This window comes from Quercus robur, chromosome 4 (assembly GCF_932294415.1).
Source record: "Quercus robur chromosome 4, dhQueRobu3.1, whole genome shotgun sequence".
NCBI lineage: Eukaryota > Viridiplantae > Streptophyta > Magnoliopsida > Fagales > Fagaceae > Quercus > Quercus robur.
The window spans coordinates 49,648,244-49,660,983 of record NC_065537.1 but is presented as its reverse complement, the minus strand read 5'-3'; the positions used below and the strand labels follow the sequence as shown (position 1 = coordinate 49,660,983).

Below are 12,740 nucleotides of genomic sequence, written 5' to 3'. Positions count from 1 at the left end.
GATTAAAGTAGATGAGCTTGTCTACTTATACCGTTTGAAGGAGTCCAAGGAGCATGGGTATTATGAGTTGGTGCCCTGGGAGGGGAGGACTAGGATCGTCAGGGGTCTACCTTCGTCCTTCAGGTACTAGAAGTCCCAGTTCTTTTTTGTGTCCGAGGATGACTTTGAGACTCCCTCCAACGAGGTTTGGGGTGATCTCCCGAGGTTGCTCCGCCGGTGGAGAACCCCAAACTTAGGTGCGTCCTTATTTCTTCTCGTCCATTAATTTTCGTTGTGTTTATTTTTATCGTCACTAACCCCTTTGCTCATTGCGTTGTGCAATTAAGAGACGGCCTAAGCTCAAAAGCAGGTACAAGGAGCGTGTTGAGAAGGCAATTGAGTACGTACAGACGATCGAGGATTGGGACAATCTCGTGGACCTGCGGACTCTTGCTTTTTATTGCCTTGGTCTAGAACCATTTGCCTTCATCCTATGAAATATTGAAATTGAGGAGAAAAAGAGTAAGTATTAGGCTCGTCCATGTTGATTCTCTTGTCACCTTTTTTATTTTATTTTTAACAAGTGTTTTCCTCTTGCAGGAATGACGACCAAATTCAACCAAGGGATGTATGCCCAGATGAGGGCCAAGAAAAATGAGCCACTATCTAGTCTCAGGGCCAAGACTGTACGCATGATGGAGAAGGGTGCCCTCGTTACTGCAGTGACTTCGTCTACACCAGGCATCGAAATGGTGAGGATGGCTTCCTTGGCCACTTCGGTTGAAAAGGTGACTCCTCAATGGAGTAAAAGGCAGCAGACCGGGGATAAACAGAAAGAGAAGGCTAACTCTTGACCTTCCAGCATCTAGGACGATGTTGGAGTTGCGCTGGCCAGAGTGCAAGATACTGCTGAGGAGATGAGAGTGCTCTCGGGGGTATCTGCCAACGAGGTTGTGGGTCGTCATCTTCACAAACTCGTTCAGGTACTTGTGCAAACTCATCTCTCCGTTTTTTTTTTCCTAGGTGCTAGGAGAGAGCCTCTATATTACGTCTAAGTATTTAGCTCAGGAGGCCAAGGTCGTGTCAGTAGTGTCAAGGGTGGAAGCCCTAGAGGCAGAAAATTCGAAGCTGTAGAAAGACTTGATCTTCGTAATGGGCGAGGCCAATGCCATGAAGGAGAAGCTCAAAGTCATGGGAGATGACCTCAGGACTGAGCATTAATTGACGTTGGAGAAGGACGAGTAGCTCTAGGTGGCTAAGGAGAAGATCAAGACAATTGCTGCTAAGGCCGTTGAGGCCTTTTAGCAGACTGAAGAGCACAATACAATGCTCTTTAGTTGGTACTTCAAAGGATTTGAGCTCTTGAGGCGCTATCTCGTCAAACATCCCTCTAGCGTGGATCTTGAAAATCTGGACATGGAGGTGGTCGACCTGGAGATGGCGGCAGACGAGGCTTCACAATTCGCTGCTCCTACTGAGGCTGTTCCTAGGGATACTCCCCTACCTCCTCTCATTGGTGACGATGTTGCTGCTGCCTGAACTATATTTTCTAGACATTTGTATATATATTTTCTGTTGCCCAATGTGTTTTGGGCTGTTTGATTCTACTTTCAGAACAATATTTCTAATTTGAGAACAATGTTTATGGCCCAGGTTTATGGGCTTTTAATTTCAATGTAGAGACAATGGTCGTTGCCCACTATTTTTGGGCCTTAAGTTTTATCTGTGATAGTATACTTACTTGTCTATATTCTTGTTTTAGTGCGATCTTTGCTTGCTTCGTCCATTTAGTTGCTTCGTTTGCATTGGTGTATTGTACTTAGTTTTTCTATTATGTCATGCCCTTTTGAACGACGAATTGACTTGTCTGTAACTTGTACTCGTTTAGGCAGAGAATTGGCTTGTGCTCCATTGGTAACTTACATCTGTCTAGGCGGAATCTTGTTACCTAGCCATTTTTATGACCTACACCCATTGAAGGGATCTTGACATTTTTGGATTTGTCAATAACCTACATCTGTCTAAGCAGAATCTCGTTACTTAGCTATTTCTATGACTTACACCCATTGAAGGGATTTTGTCATTTTTTGGTTTCTTCAGTGACTTATATCCGTCTGGGCGGAATCTTGTTACTTAACCATTTTATGACTTACACCCATTGAAGGGATTTCATCACTTCTTGGTTTTGTCAGTAACTCACATCCGTCTATGCGGAATCTTGTTACTTAACCATTTTATGACTTACACCCATTCAAGGGATCTTGTAATTCTTTGGCTTCTTCGGTAACTTACATCCGTCTAGGCGGAATCTTGTTACTTAGCCGTTTTTTTTTTTTTTTTGACTTTTAAGTTGCTGGGTTCATTCACATTACAACATTGGCTAAATAGTTTTTTATTGCTTTCAAGAATGAGTACAATCGTTTGTTACACCTATTGGTGATCCTTCTTCAAGTGCTCAATGTTCCATGGTCGTGGAACCTCTGTCCGTCCATGGTTTCCAGGTGATAACTGCCTTGTCTAGAGTAATGGATGACCCGGTAGGGTCCTTCCCATGTGGGGTCGAGCTTCCCCTGTGCAGGGTTTTTGGTCGCTGGGGTGACTTTGCGCAGGACAAGGTCCCCTATGTCAAGTCGTCTGAGTTTCACTCTTTTCTTGTAGTACTCGGCCATCTTCTGCTGGTACTTCGTCATCTTGTCAGCAACTTTTTCTCTGACCTCGTCCAAGCAGTCCAGGTTGACTTTTAGCTGATCGTCGTTGCTCTCCTCATGGAACATCTCTCGTCTGATGCTGGTTACCCCTACCTTGACTGGGATTACTGCCTCGGTGCCATAAGTGAGTCTAAAGGGGGTTTCTCCTGTTAGAGTTCTTGCTGTAGTCTTATAGGCCCACAAGACATTGGGCAATTCTTTTGGCCAGGCTCCCTTTGCATCGTCCAACCTGGCTTTGATTATCTTGAGTAGTGTCTGATTAGTCACCTCCGTCTGTCCGTTTGCCTGTGGATGTCGTGGTGATGAGAACTGGTTCTTGATCCCTAAACTTGAACAAAAATCCCTGAAGCCTTGGTTGTCAAATTGCCGCCCGTTATCTAATATGATCGTCCGTGGAACCTCGAACCTGCAAATTATGTTCTTCCATATGAAATTTTGGATCCTAGCTTCAGTGATAGTTGCTAATGCCTCCGCTTCAACCCATTTTGTAAAGTAATCAATGGCCAGTAGTTGGAATTTTACCTGTCCTTTAACTTGGGGCAAGGGGTTGACGATGTCGATTCCCCATTGTGCAAATGGCCACGGGGAGGCTATTGTCGTTAGTCTCTAGGCTGGAAGGCGTTGGACATTCCCAAACCTTTGGCACTTGTTGCATTTCTTGACGAGCTCCCTTGCATCTATCTGCATAGTAGGCCAGAAGTATCCTGTTCTGACAACTTTACTTACCAGGGATTTGAGGCCAGCATGATCTCCGCAAACCCTTTCATGGATCTCTTCCAGAATATACGTGGCTTCCTCTTCATCCATGCACTTCAGGTAGGGTATGGAAAAGCCTTTCTTGTACAGGGTGCCATTCAGGATTGTGAATCTGGCTGCTCTCGTCCTGACCTTCCTGGCCTCTTTAATGTCTTGTGGAAGGTGTCCGTCTTGAAGGAAGGATATAATTGAGGTCATCCAGCTACCTGTGTTTTGGATTGCAAATGCAAAAATTTCTTCAATGCTGGAACGTTTTTGGGTTTCAATCTTTAAGTCCAAGCTCACTGATCCCTTTTCTAACGAGGCTAGTTTCGCGACTTTGTCTGCCATCATGTTTTGGCTTCTGGGGATCTGCACAAATTCCACCCTATCAAACTCCTGGGTCAGACATTTCGTCAGCCTGAGATATTTTTGCATTCTTTCTTCCTTTGCTTCATGTGCGCGTCGGAAATAAGACTGTTGGGCTTAACCTCACTTGGGCTCACAACTTATTTATAAAGTGGGCTTTAGGATTTCCTACTTTGGGCCGTTTTCGGCACAGAAACTCAGAGTAATGTCCCTCCTCCCTTTCTAAATGACTGTTTTTTCTCCCTTTTCTCTAAACCCCTTCTTCTTCCCCAACTTCTCCTATTTATAGCTCTAAGTTAGTGGGGAGATCATGATTACTGCCATTGTTAGTGCAATTGAAGGTCCAATATTATCTGTTATAAGTGGATGTTTAGGTGAGAGTGGAATGCAGTGATTATGGCTTTGGAACTTGGTTCCAACTTAGGTGAATATGCTTGGTAGTGATGTTCCCCGAACTACCGAGCATCCTATGGTATGTCCGGACAAGGTTTCATTGATTGTTCGGGAAATTTATGCCAAGCATAGTTTAGGGGCCGAGGCTCAAAACTCGTATTTCTTGAAGGTAGTTTCAAGCAGAGTTTAGGGCCCATCTGGGTCTTGGGACTTCGGTGCCATACATTTGCCCCCCCCTTGATTCATACCCGGCTTCCGGGAAGAATCAAGGAGCCAACTGAGCCTTTTGGTTTCGAAAGTCCTACGGCTAGGGACTCATGTGGTTATGGCTTCTCATTAATGCTCTTCTCAAAAGACGCGCTATTCCGGGGCACCAGGTTTAATTGTCATTATTGCCTGACGGTTTGCGAACCGAAGCGGCGCGGGTGTCAGTTATCTTTGGCATTCGTAGGGTCTTTCGTGAATCGTGCCCATTTATTGCTTGATTAAACGTTCCCATGCCCTATTCTGCTCCTATAAATAGCTCTCTTCAGAACATTCTTTCACTTTTTCCACCTCTGATTTCTTGAGCATACTCTCTACCGACCACTTCTTTGTGCGCTTACTCACCAGCCCAGAGTTCCTTTCTCCCTTAGAACCCAAAGTAAGTTCTCTTCCCTTTCCTATTCCTTCAGCTTATTTCTTCGAGTTCCCTTTCATAGTATTAAGTTTCAATGATGGGTTACTCTTATCTCCTGGAGGCCCCGACTGCCTTGGCCACCTTTAGGCAAAAGTTTAATGTCCCCGATGACGTGGAAGTGGCTTACTGCCATGAGAGCGAAATCGCTCTCCACGGAGGGTATGGTACAACCTTTTTTCCTTTAATGGAAATTCTAGAGGGTGGGGTTAGGTTCCTCGTGGATCCCCTTTTGATAAACACACTTAGGTACTATGGGCTGTGTTTCGACCAGCTTCCCCCCAACTTTTACCGGGTAGTTAGCTGCGTTAGTAGGTTGAACCATACCTTTGATTTACAGTTAGATTACCATGATATTAACCACATGTATAGTCTCTGTGGGAACAAAGCTTCCAACTTTTACTTAAAAACTAGAGATAATCGGGTACGGCTGATATCATGCCTACCTAATTCGAATAGGAACTCAGCCGGGGAGTTTGTCCGGGTGTGCGACAACTGGTTTTCCGGGGAGGTCCCCTGTCCTCTTTCACAGCATGAAGTGGGTTCGTACCAATCTCTTGACCTAACCGTTTCCCCCCCCCCCCCCACTCCCCCTTTTTTCCTTTTATTTCCTCTTTACTGAAGTAGATTTTCGTTATCGGATATTGATATAACATTTGTTCTTTTGCAGACGGCAAAGTGTTCGTTTCGAACAGCAAAACAGTCCATGTCAAAGACTTAAAATTTATCCTCCGTTCCGAGGTATTCGTGCACTGGGACGGACAGCTCCGAGCCTCGCACCTGATCCTTAGAGTAGAGCCCTTTTATTCCATTTGGCAGTCCTTTAAACAGGCGCTATTGGTTGACAGTTCACTTCTGTTGTACATCGACGTTCGGTATGCGAATTTTCTGCCGCCGAAGCTCACGACCGGAGAGGCGAGGGAGTTCGAAAAGCGCTACACCTGCTCGGATGAGCTAGCTCCTTTGTGGGACGAGTCTGCGGAGCACGTGTCTCGGCATCTTTGAGAGTTAGCTCACGAGGCCATTCAAGAAGAGGCCCTTGTTCAAGAGCAAGCTCAGCCCGAGAACCCTGTTGCGGAGGCCGAGCATCCTGCGCTTGAAGCGACCAACTTGTCGGCTACAGATACCCATCTCGGCGAAGGCATGGTGGCTAGGAGGGTCATGACCATCGATCGTTTCGTGCTCGGTGCACGGCAACCCACCCAGCCCCTACTTCTCAGGGTCGAAGCCAGGTGCTTCCCCCTCCATCCTCTTCTCAAGATGGACGAGCTAGGAAAAAACAGAGGGTTGCTGATTAACCGTTTACGGGTCCGGGAGACGCTGCCGTCCAGACTCCTCCCCGGGCAATAGGAGGTATCGTCATTCACGAGCCTCAAACCCAGTTCGGGCCGGGTGTTGCGTCCTCCTCCCAAGCCGCATCAGCGTGGAAGCCTAAGTTTTTGCTGGATGGCAAGCCTCTGCCTTCAACCGCCTGTGTGCAGATGTGGGAGAAAGGTGAGAGTGGTCGCATTGCTTAGACCCTAGCCGAGGGTCTTCTCCTTCCCGACGATGTGCATGCTTTTGAGGACAGTCGAAGGAGTTCGTGGGGCGCTGGTTAGAGTGGCATACTATTGCGATAACTCCTTGTTCGTCTATTACTTTCCATACATTTCTTTTCATTTCCGTACTAACTTTTGTGTTTGTCAGGTTGCTCAACTGGCTCACATACTGGCTGGCCGTACAAAGGATCTTGTCGAGGAGGTAGATCGTGAGAAGGGGGTGCGGGAGTCAGCTGCCAAAACAGCGAAGGAAAGACTGAAGGCAGCTGAATCTGCCGAGAAGAAGGCTGCTGCCGCAGAGAAGAATAGGGCACTGGCGGAGAAGAGATGCTCAGAGCTCTTGGCTAAGCAGAATGAAACAGACGTGAAGCTAGCTGAAGCGATTAGCCTCAATACCTCCCAAGTCGAGGAACTCACCGACCTGAGGGCAGCTTTGGAGGCCTGTGAGAAAAAATGGTACAACGAGGGGTTTGCCAATGCCGAGAAATCTGCGGAACCGGTGGTGGCCCAAGCTCGAAGGCTGGGTTTTGAGGCTGGGTGGTTTGCTGCCCTGTAAGCTCTGGGCGTTCCCGAGGATTCCCCCCTGAGAGACCCCGGCCAGATTCCCTTTCCAAGCCCTGTCATTGCCGTGTAGGAGCCAACAGTGCCCACTGAGGAGGAAGAAACAGCAAGCATGAGGGAGCTGGTGGAACAGATTGATGCTTATGTAGAGCTAGATGAGATGAAAGCCACCAGCATCCCGACTGTACAAGACCTACTTGGTGAGGACCTGCATTTTCCCGTGACCGAGCAGCGGTAGCACGAAGTGACAGATCCAACCAGGCCCTCCACCTAATTAAGTTACTTGCCATCCAGCTTTTTTCATGCTTTTACTTATTTTTATATCATTTTTTATTTTATTTTATTATTGGTATATTTGCCTATGTCACTGGGTTGTGGTGACTGAACAATTTCCTTATTTCGCGGGGATGACCCGTAAACGGTTGCCGAGTTTTGGCGATGAGACATTAATTTTGCTTTTAACTTTTTGAATGACGTTTTATTCGTTGTGTGATTGCTTAGATTATGTCTGCGAGCGTTTCACTTTGACCCTCTGTGCTGCCTTTCTTTATCTAGTTTTGTGGTTATTTCTTCTGTAGTAAGTTGGGCCGGGAGCTGCCTGCTCAGTGGGTCAAATCATGCCTTAATATATCGCGTTCATACAACGGGAGTTAATATCCCCGACCATAAATGGCATGATGCCTCAAAACCTGTTGCACGGTTCTCCCTTGCTCAGTGATTTTGGATGATCCGAGAATGAAATTGCAGTTAGTGTTTGTAAGGGTGTTAAGGTTTCTACCTGCTCGGTGATTTGATTGAATCGAGGATAAGGCTTCTGTCCTTAGAATTTTTTTCTTTTTGTAACAATAAGGTTTCCACCTGCTCGGCGATTTTGATCAAACCGAGGATGATGCTTCTGTCCTTAGAGGCTTTTTTTTTTTTTTTTTTTTTTTTTTTTTTTTTTTGTAATGATAAGGTTTCCACCTGCTCGGCGATTTTGATTGAATCGAGGATGAGGCTTCTGTCCTTAGAGTTTTTTTTTTTTTTTTTTTTTTTTTTTTTTTTTTTTTTTTTTTTGTTTTGGTAACGATAAGGTTTCCACCTGCTCGGCAATTTTGATCGAACCAAGGATGAGGCTTCTGTCCTTAGAGTTTTTTTCTTTTTTTCTTTTTGTACAAAACATGCAATTTTCTTAAAGTGCAATGACGGAATCGAAAACAGCGTAGACAAGTAACTTCATCATTAACTTGACTTTAGCAAAGTACAAAGTCTCGACTTACACTTCAGTGTATGGATGGTCACGGGTAAAACTTCTTTAGGTTGTGGGCATTCCATGGCTGGGGGAGCGGCCTCTCGTCAAGGTCTTCCAGGTAGTAAGCCCCCGCACCAGCAATGGTGGTAATTTTGTACGGTCCTTCCCACGTTTGAGCAAGCTTCCCTGCAGCTACGTCTCGCATGTTTCCCATGACCTTCCTTAGCACCAATTCCCCGGCACTGAATTCCCTACCCTTTACATCTTGGTTGTATCTTTGGGCAAGTTTCTGCTGATACTCCGCGAGCCGTATGGTTGCTGCCTTCCGGCATTCTTCTAACCAGTCCAAGCGCTCCATCATCAGGTCGGCGTTTTGGACGGGGTCAAATCCTGCGACCGGTGCACTGCACAAGCTCATCTTGGTTGGTATCACGGCCTCCACCCCATATTTCAAAGAGAAAGGGGTCTCACCCATGGATCTTCTGGGAGTCGTACGGTAAGCCCATAAAACGTTAGGCAGCTCTTCAACCCACCTCCCCTTTGCCTCGTCCAGCCTCCTCTTCAACCCGTTCAAAATCGTCTTGTTCACTCCTCAGCTTGGCCGTTGCTTTGAGGGTATGCCGGAGTTGAATACTTGTTCTTAATGCCGAGATCGCTGCAGAAGGCTCGAAAAACTTTGCTATCGAACTGTAGCCCATTGTCTGATACCAGTGAGTTCGGCACCCCAAACCTTGTGACTATGTTTTTCTATACAAACTTTTTCACGTCGATATCCCGGATGTTGACCAAGGCCTCGGCTTCCGCCCACTTCGTGAAATAATCAACTGCCACCAATACAAACCAGCGGTTACCTGTTGCTCAGGGAAAAGGGCCGAGGATGTCCAGCCCCCATTGTGCAAACGGCCATGGGCTGCTGACGGGGTTTAGACAACCTGTTGGCTGGTGGATCAGGGGGGCGTGTTTTTGGCATTGTTCACACCTCCGGACATATTCCACGGCATCCCTCTGCATCTGTGGCCACCAAAACCCCTAGGTCATCGCCCTGTGTGCTAAAGACCGCCCCCCAACATGGCCACCACACACTCCGTCATGCAGTTCGGTCAGAAGTTCGTTTACTTTCTCGGGATGTAGGCATAAAAGGTAAGGGCCTACGAAAGACCTTCGGTACAATTTGTGATCTGCCAACAGCCAGTACCGGGGAGCCACCCGACGAATCTTTTTAGCCTCCTTTTCATCGTCCAGAACTTTATCCTCGGCTAAGAAATCTATGATCGGGTTCATCCAGCACGGATTGGCCACTGACACCATGGCCACCTCAACCCTATCTGGGTCATAATCATTTTTCACATCGATACTTGGCTCCCTTATAAGCTCTATTTTGACGAGCCGAGGAGTATCCTTGGTAGCGGATGAGGCCAACGTGGCCAGCGAGTCGGCATGTTTGTTTTGTGCCCGACCTACCTGGGCCACCTTCACTGTCCCGAACTGGCTAATGATTTGCTTAGCTGTACTCAGATAGGCCTTCATCCGAGAGTCCCGAGCTTCAAAATTTCCTATGATTTGATAAACGACCAGCCGAGAGTCCGAATAAATCTCAACATCTTTCGCGCCCAGATGCAATACGGCCCTCAATCCGGCTAGAAAGGCCTCATATTCGGCTTCGTTGTTTAAGGCTTTGAATCCTAATCTGAAGGAGTGTTCTAGTCGTATGCCTTCCGGGGTGATTATGACAATACCAGCCCCGACCCCCATAGCATTCGAAGTGCCGTCTATAAACATCTTCCACGGACGACTTTCTGCATTACAGATTATCTTCCCGTCGTTCTTAGGGGTAAATTCTGCAATGAAATTAGCAAGAACCTGCCCCTTCACCGAGCTTCGCGGCCAGTACCTTATGTCGAACGAACCCAACCGAGTTCCCCACTTGGCTATTCGGCCCGTGAAGTCTGATCTTTTTAACAATGACTGCAGGGGATACTCGGTGAGGACAAATACCGTATGAGCCTGAAAGTAATGCGGCAACTTTCTCGTGGCGTGCACCAGTGCCAACACTAACTTCTCTAGGGGCAGGTATCTCGTCTCGGCATCTACTAAGGTTTTGCTTCTATAATACACTGGCTGCTGCACTCCTTGGTCTCTTAGTAACACAGCATTCATAGCATGGTCGGACACCGAGAGGTACATAAACAAATCCTCCCCGGACTCCGGGGCCGTTAACATGGGTGCTTTTTCCAAGTATTCCTTCAGTTCTCGAAAAGCCTTGTCACATTCCTCGTCCCACTGAAACCCCTTCCACTTCTTTAGAAGTTGATAAAACGGTCTGCAGCGATCAGCAAATTTGGAGATGAATTGGTTTAGGGCGGCTAACATCCCGGTTAGCACTTGTACTTCCTTGGGATTGCTCGGCGGTTTGAGGCGATTCACGGCCTCTATCTGGTCAGGATTGGCCTCTATCCCCTGAGTAGAAATCAGATAACCCAAGAACTTGCCAGCCCCCACACCGAAAGTACACTTCTCGGCGTTCAGGCGCAACTTATGCTGCCGGAGTATCTCAAATACTTCCCAGAGGTCTTCCGTATATTGCGACTCCTTTCTGCTCTTTACCACTATGTCGTCAATGTATACTTCCATTGTGCACCCAATTTTCTCTCGGAACATCCTCGTCATCATCCGTTGGTATGTGGCTCCGACGTTCTTCAATCCAAACGGCATGACTTCATAGTGATAATTTGCACTCGGGGAGATAAATGCCATCTTTTCTCGGTCCTCAGGCGCCAAGGCAATTTGGTGGTACCCCTGGAAAGTATCCAAGAAGCTCATCCTCGGGTGCCCATACGTGGCGTCTACTAATTGATCAATCTTGGGCATTGGGAATGGATCTTTGGGACATGCCCGATTTAAGTCTGTGAAATCCACACAAACTCTCCATTTACCGTTCTTTTTCTTTACTACCACCGTATTCACTAACCATTTCAGGAAGAATATTTCTCTTATCACTCCTGCCTCCTTTAGCCTCTGGACTTCCAAGTTTACCGCGTCAACATGCTCCTTCGATACTTTTCTCGGTTTTTGTTTTTTCGGGGGGAATGATGGGTCCACGTTAAGCTTGTGGACAATGAACTCGGGATCTACGCCAGGCACTTCATATGGACTCCAGGCAAAAACATCCACATTCTACAAAAGGAACAACAACATCTCTACCTTTTCTCGGTCATTCATGTTTGTGCCTATCTGGAAATACTTGTCAGTGTCTGGAAAAATTCTAACCTTCAAAACCTCCTCGGCAACGTCCGCCCTCGTTTCCCCTCGGGGCTTCTGTAATTGCTATAAAGTTTCTTTTTCAATGGCCTCCGCTTGTCCGATCTGTTCGCTCTTCCATCTGACCGCGGGGACAAGACACTGCCTAGCCACTCGTTGGTTCCCTCGTACCACGGCGACTCCATACTCGGTGGGAAATTTGACTTTCACGTGCAGGGTGGACGGAACGGCCTTCATTGCGTGAATCCACGGTTTGCCTAGGATTGCAGTGTACGGTGAGAATGATCGGACTACAATGAAGGTCATTATTACTTCCTTGCCTTCCATGTCCACCGAGAGAGAAATCTGTCCTTCGGGAATCACGACTCTTCCGTCAAACGAGACCAGCGGCGTATCATACTTCGCCAAATCCTGACTCTTCAATCCGAGCCCTACGAACAGATCCGGGTACATTATGTCAGCTCCGCTTCCTTGGTCTATCATCACTCTTTTCACTAAGAACCCGCTTATCCGAGCTGTTACTACCAATGCATCATCGTGAGGTTGGATCGTCCCCTCCAAGTCTTCCTTGCCAAAAGAGATGGTTAGCCGACCAACTTTCATCCTCTTCTCGGGTGATTCTCCCTCCGCGCAGGCCACTGTCAGTACTCCCTTAGCTGCTGCCGTACCTCTCGGGGCAGCGTGGATGACTTCGATCATTCCCAGCGGTGGTGGGAGGGGATTCCTTTTCTGCTGAACACCCTGGCCGGCCTCCTGGTCTGCGGAGTCCGGTACGAACTCTTTCAGATACCCTGGTTTTACTAGCTGTCCGAGATGATCTTTTAGTACCCGACACTGCTCGGTGGTGTGCCCTTTATCCCTATGGTATGTGCAGTACAAGTTTTGATTCCTCCGAGATGGATCACCCCCCATTTTATTCGGCCACTTGAAGAACGATTCGTTCTTAATACGATCTAGAATCTTGTGCATAGGCTCTTTGAACGCCATATTAACTCCTTCAATTTGCGCCTCTAGTTCCTGCATCCTGAAATCTTTTTTCGGTCTTGTCGGAATAATGCCCTACCGAGATCTCCCAAGTAACGGGGCTTTCCCCTTATTTTGCAGCCGATCATCTTCCAGGCGTTTATACTCAATGCGTCTCATAAGTTGCCTCATATCCTCGGGAGGTCTTTTCGTCAACGACTCCTGTAGTTCAGAATCCTCGGGAAGCCCCATCCTGAAGGTGCTTGCCGCTATCTTCTCATTTCCTCCACCGATCTCGTTGTAGAGTTCCCAGTACTGGCTGGCGTAAC

The 12,740-nt window shown here is 47.3% G+C and overlaps 1 protein-coding gene across 1 annotated transcript; it reads right to left on the bottom strand.

Annotated features, from left to right (window-relative positions):
- Positions 1–11,514: 11,514 nt before the first annotated feature.
- LOC126722103 (uncharacterized) lies at positions 11,515–12,435 on the bottom strand. Its single transcript, XM_050425252.1, has one exon. The coding sequence runs from the start codon at positions 12,433–12,435 to the stop codon at positions 11,515–11,517; it is 921 nt and encodes a 306-aa protein (XP_050281209.1).
- Positions 12,436–12,740: the final 305 nt, after the last annotated feature.

Excerpts from the sequence above, each read along its gene's own strand:
- LOC126722103 (XM_050425252.1), bottom strand. The coding sequence starts at position 12,435 with ATGGCGTTCAAAGAGCCTATGCACAAGATTCTAGATCGTATTAAGAAC.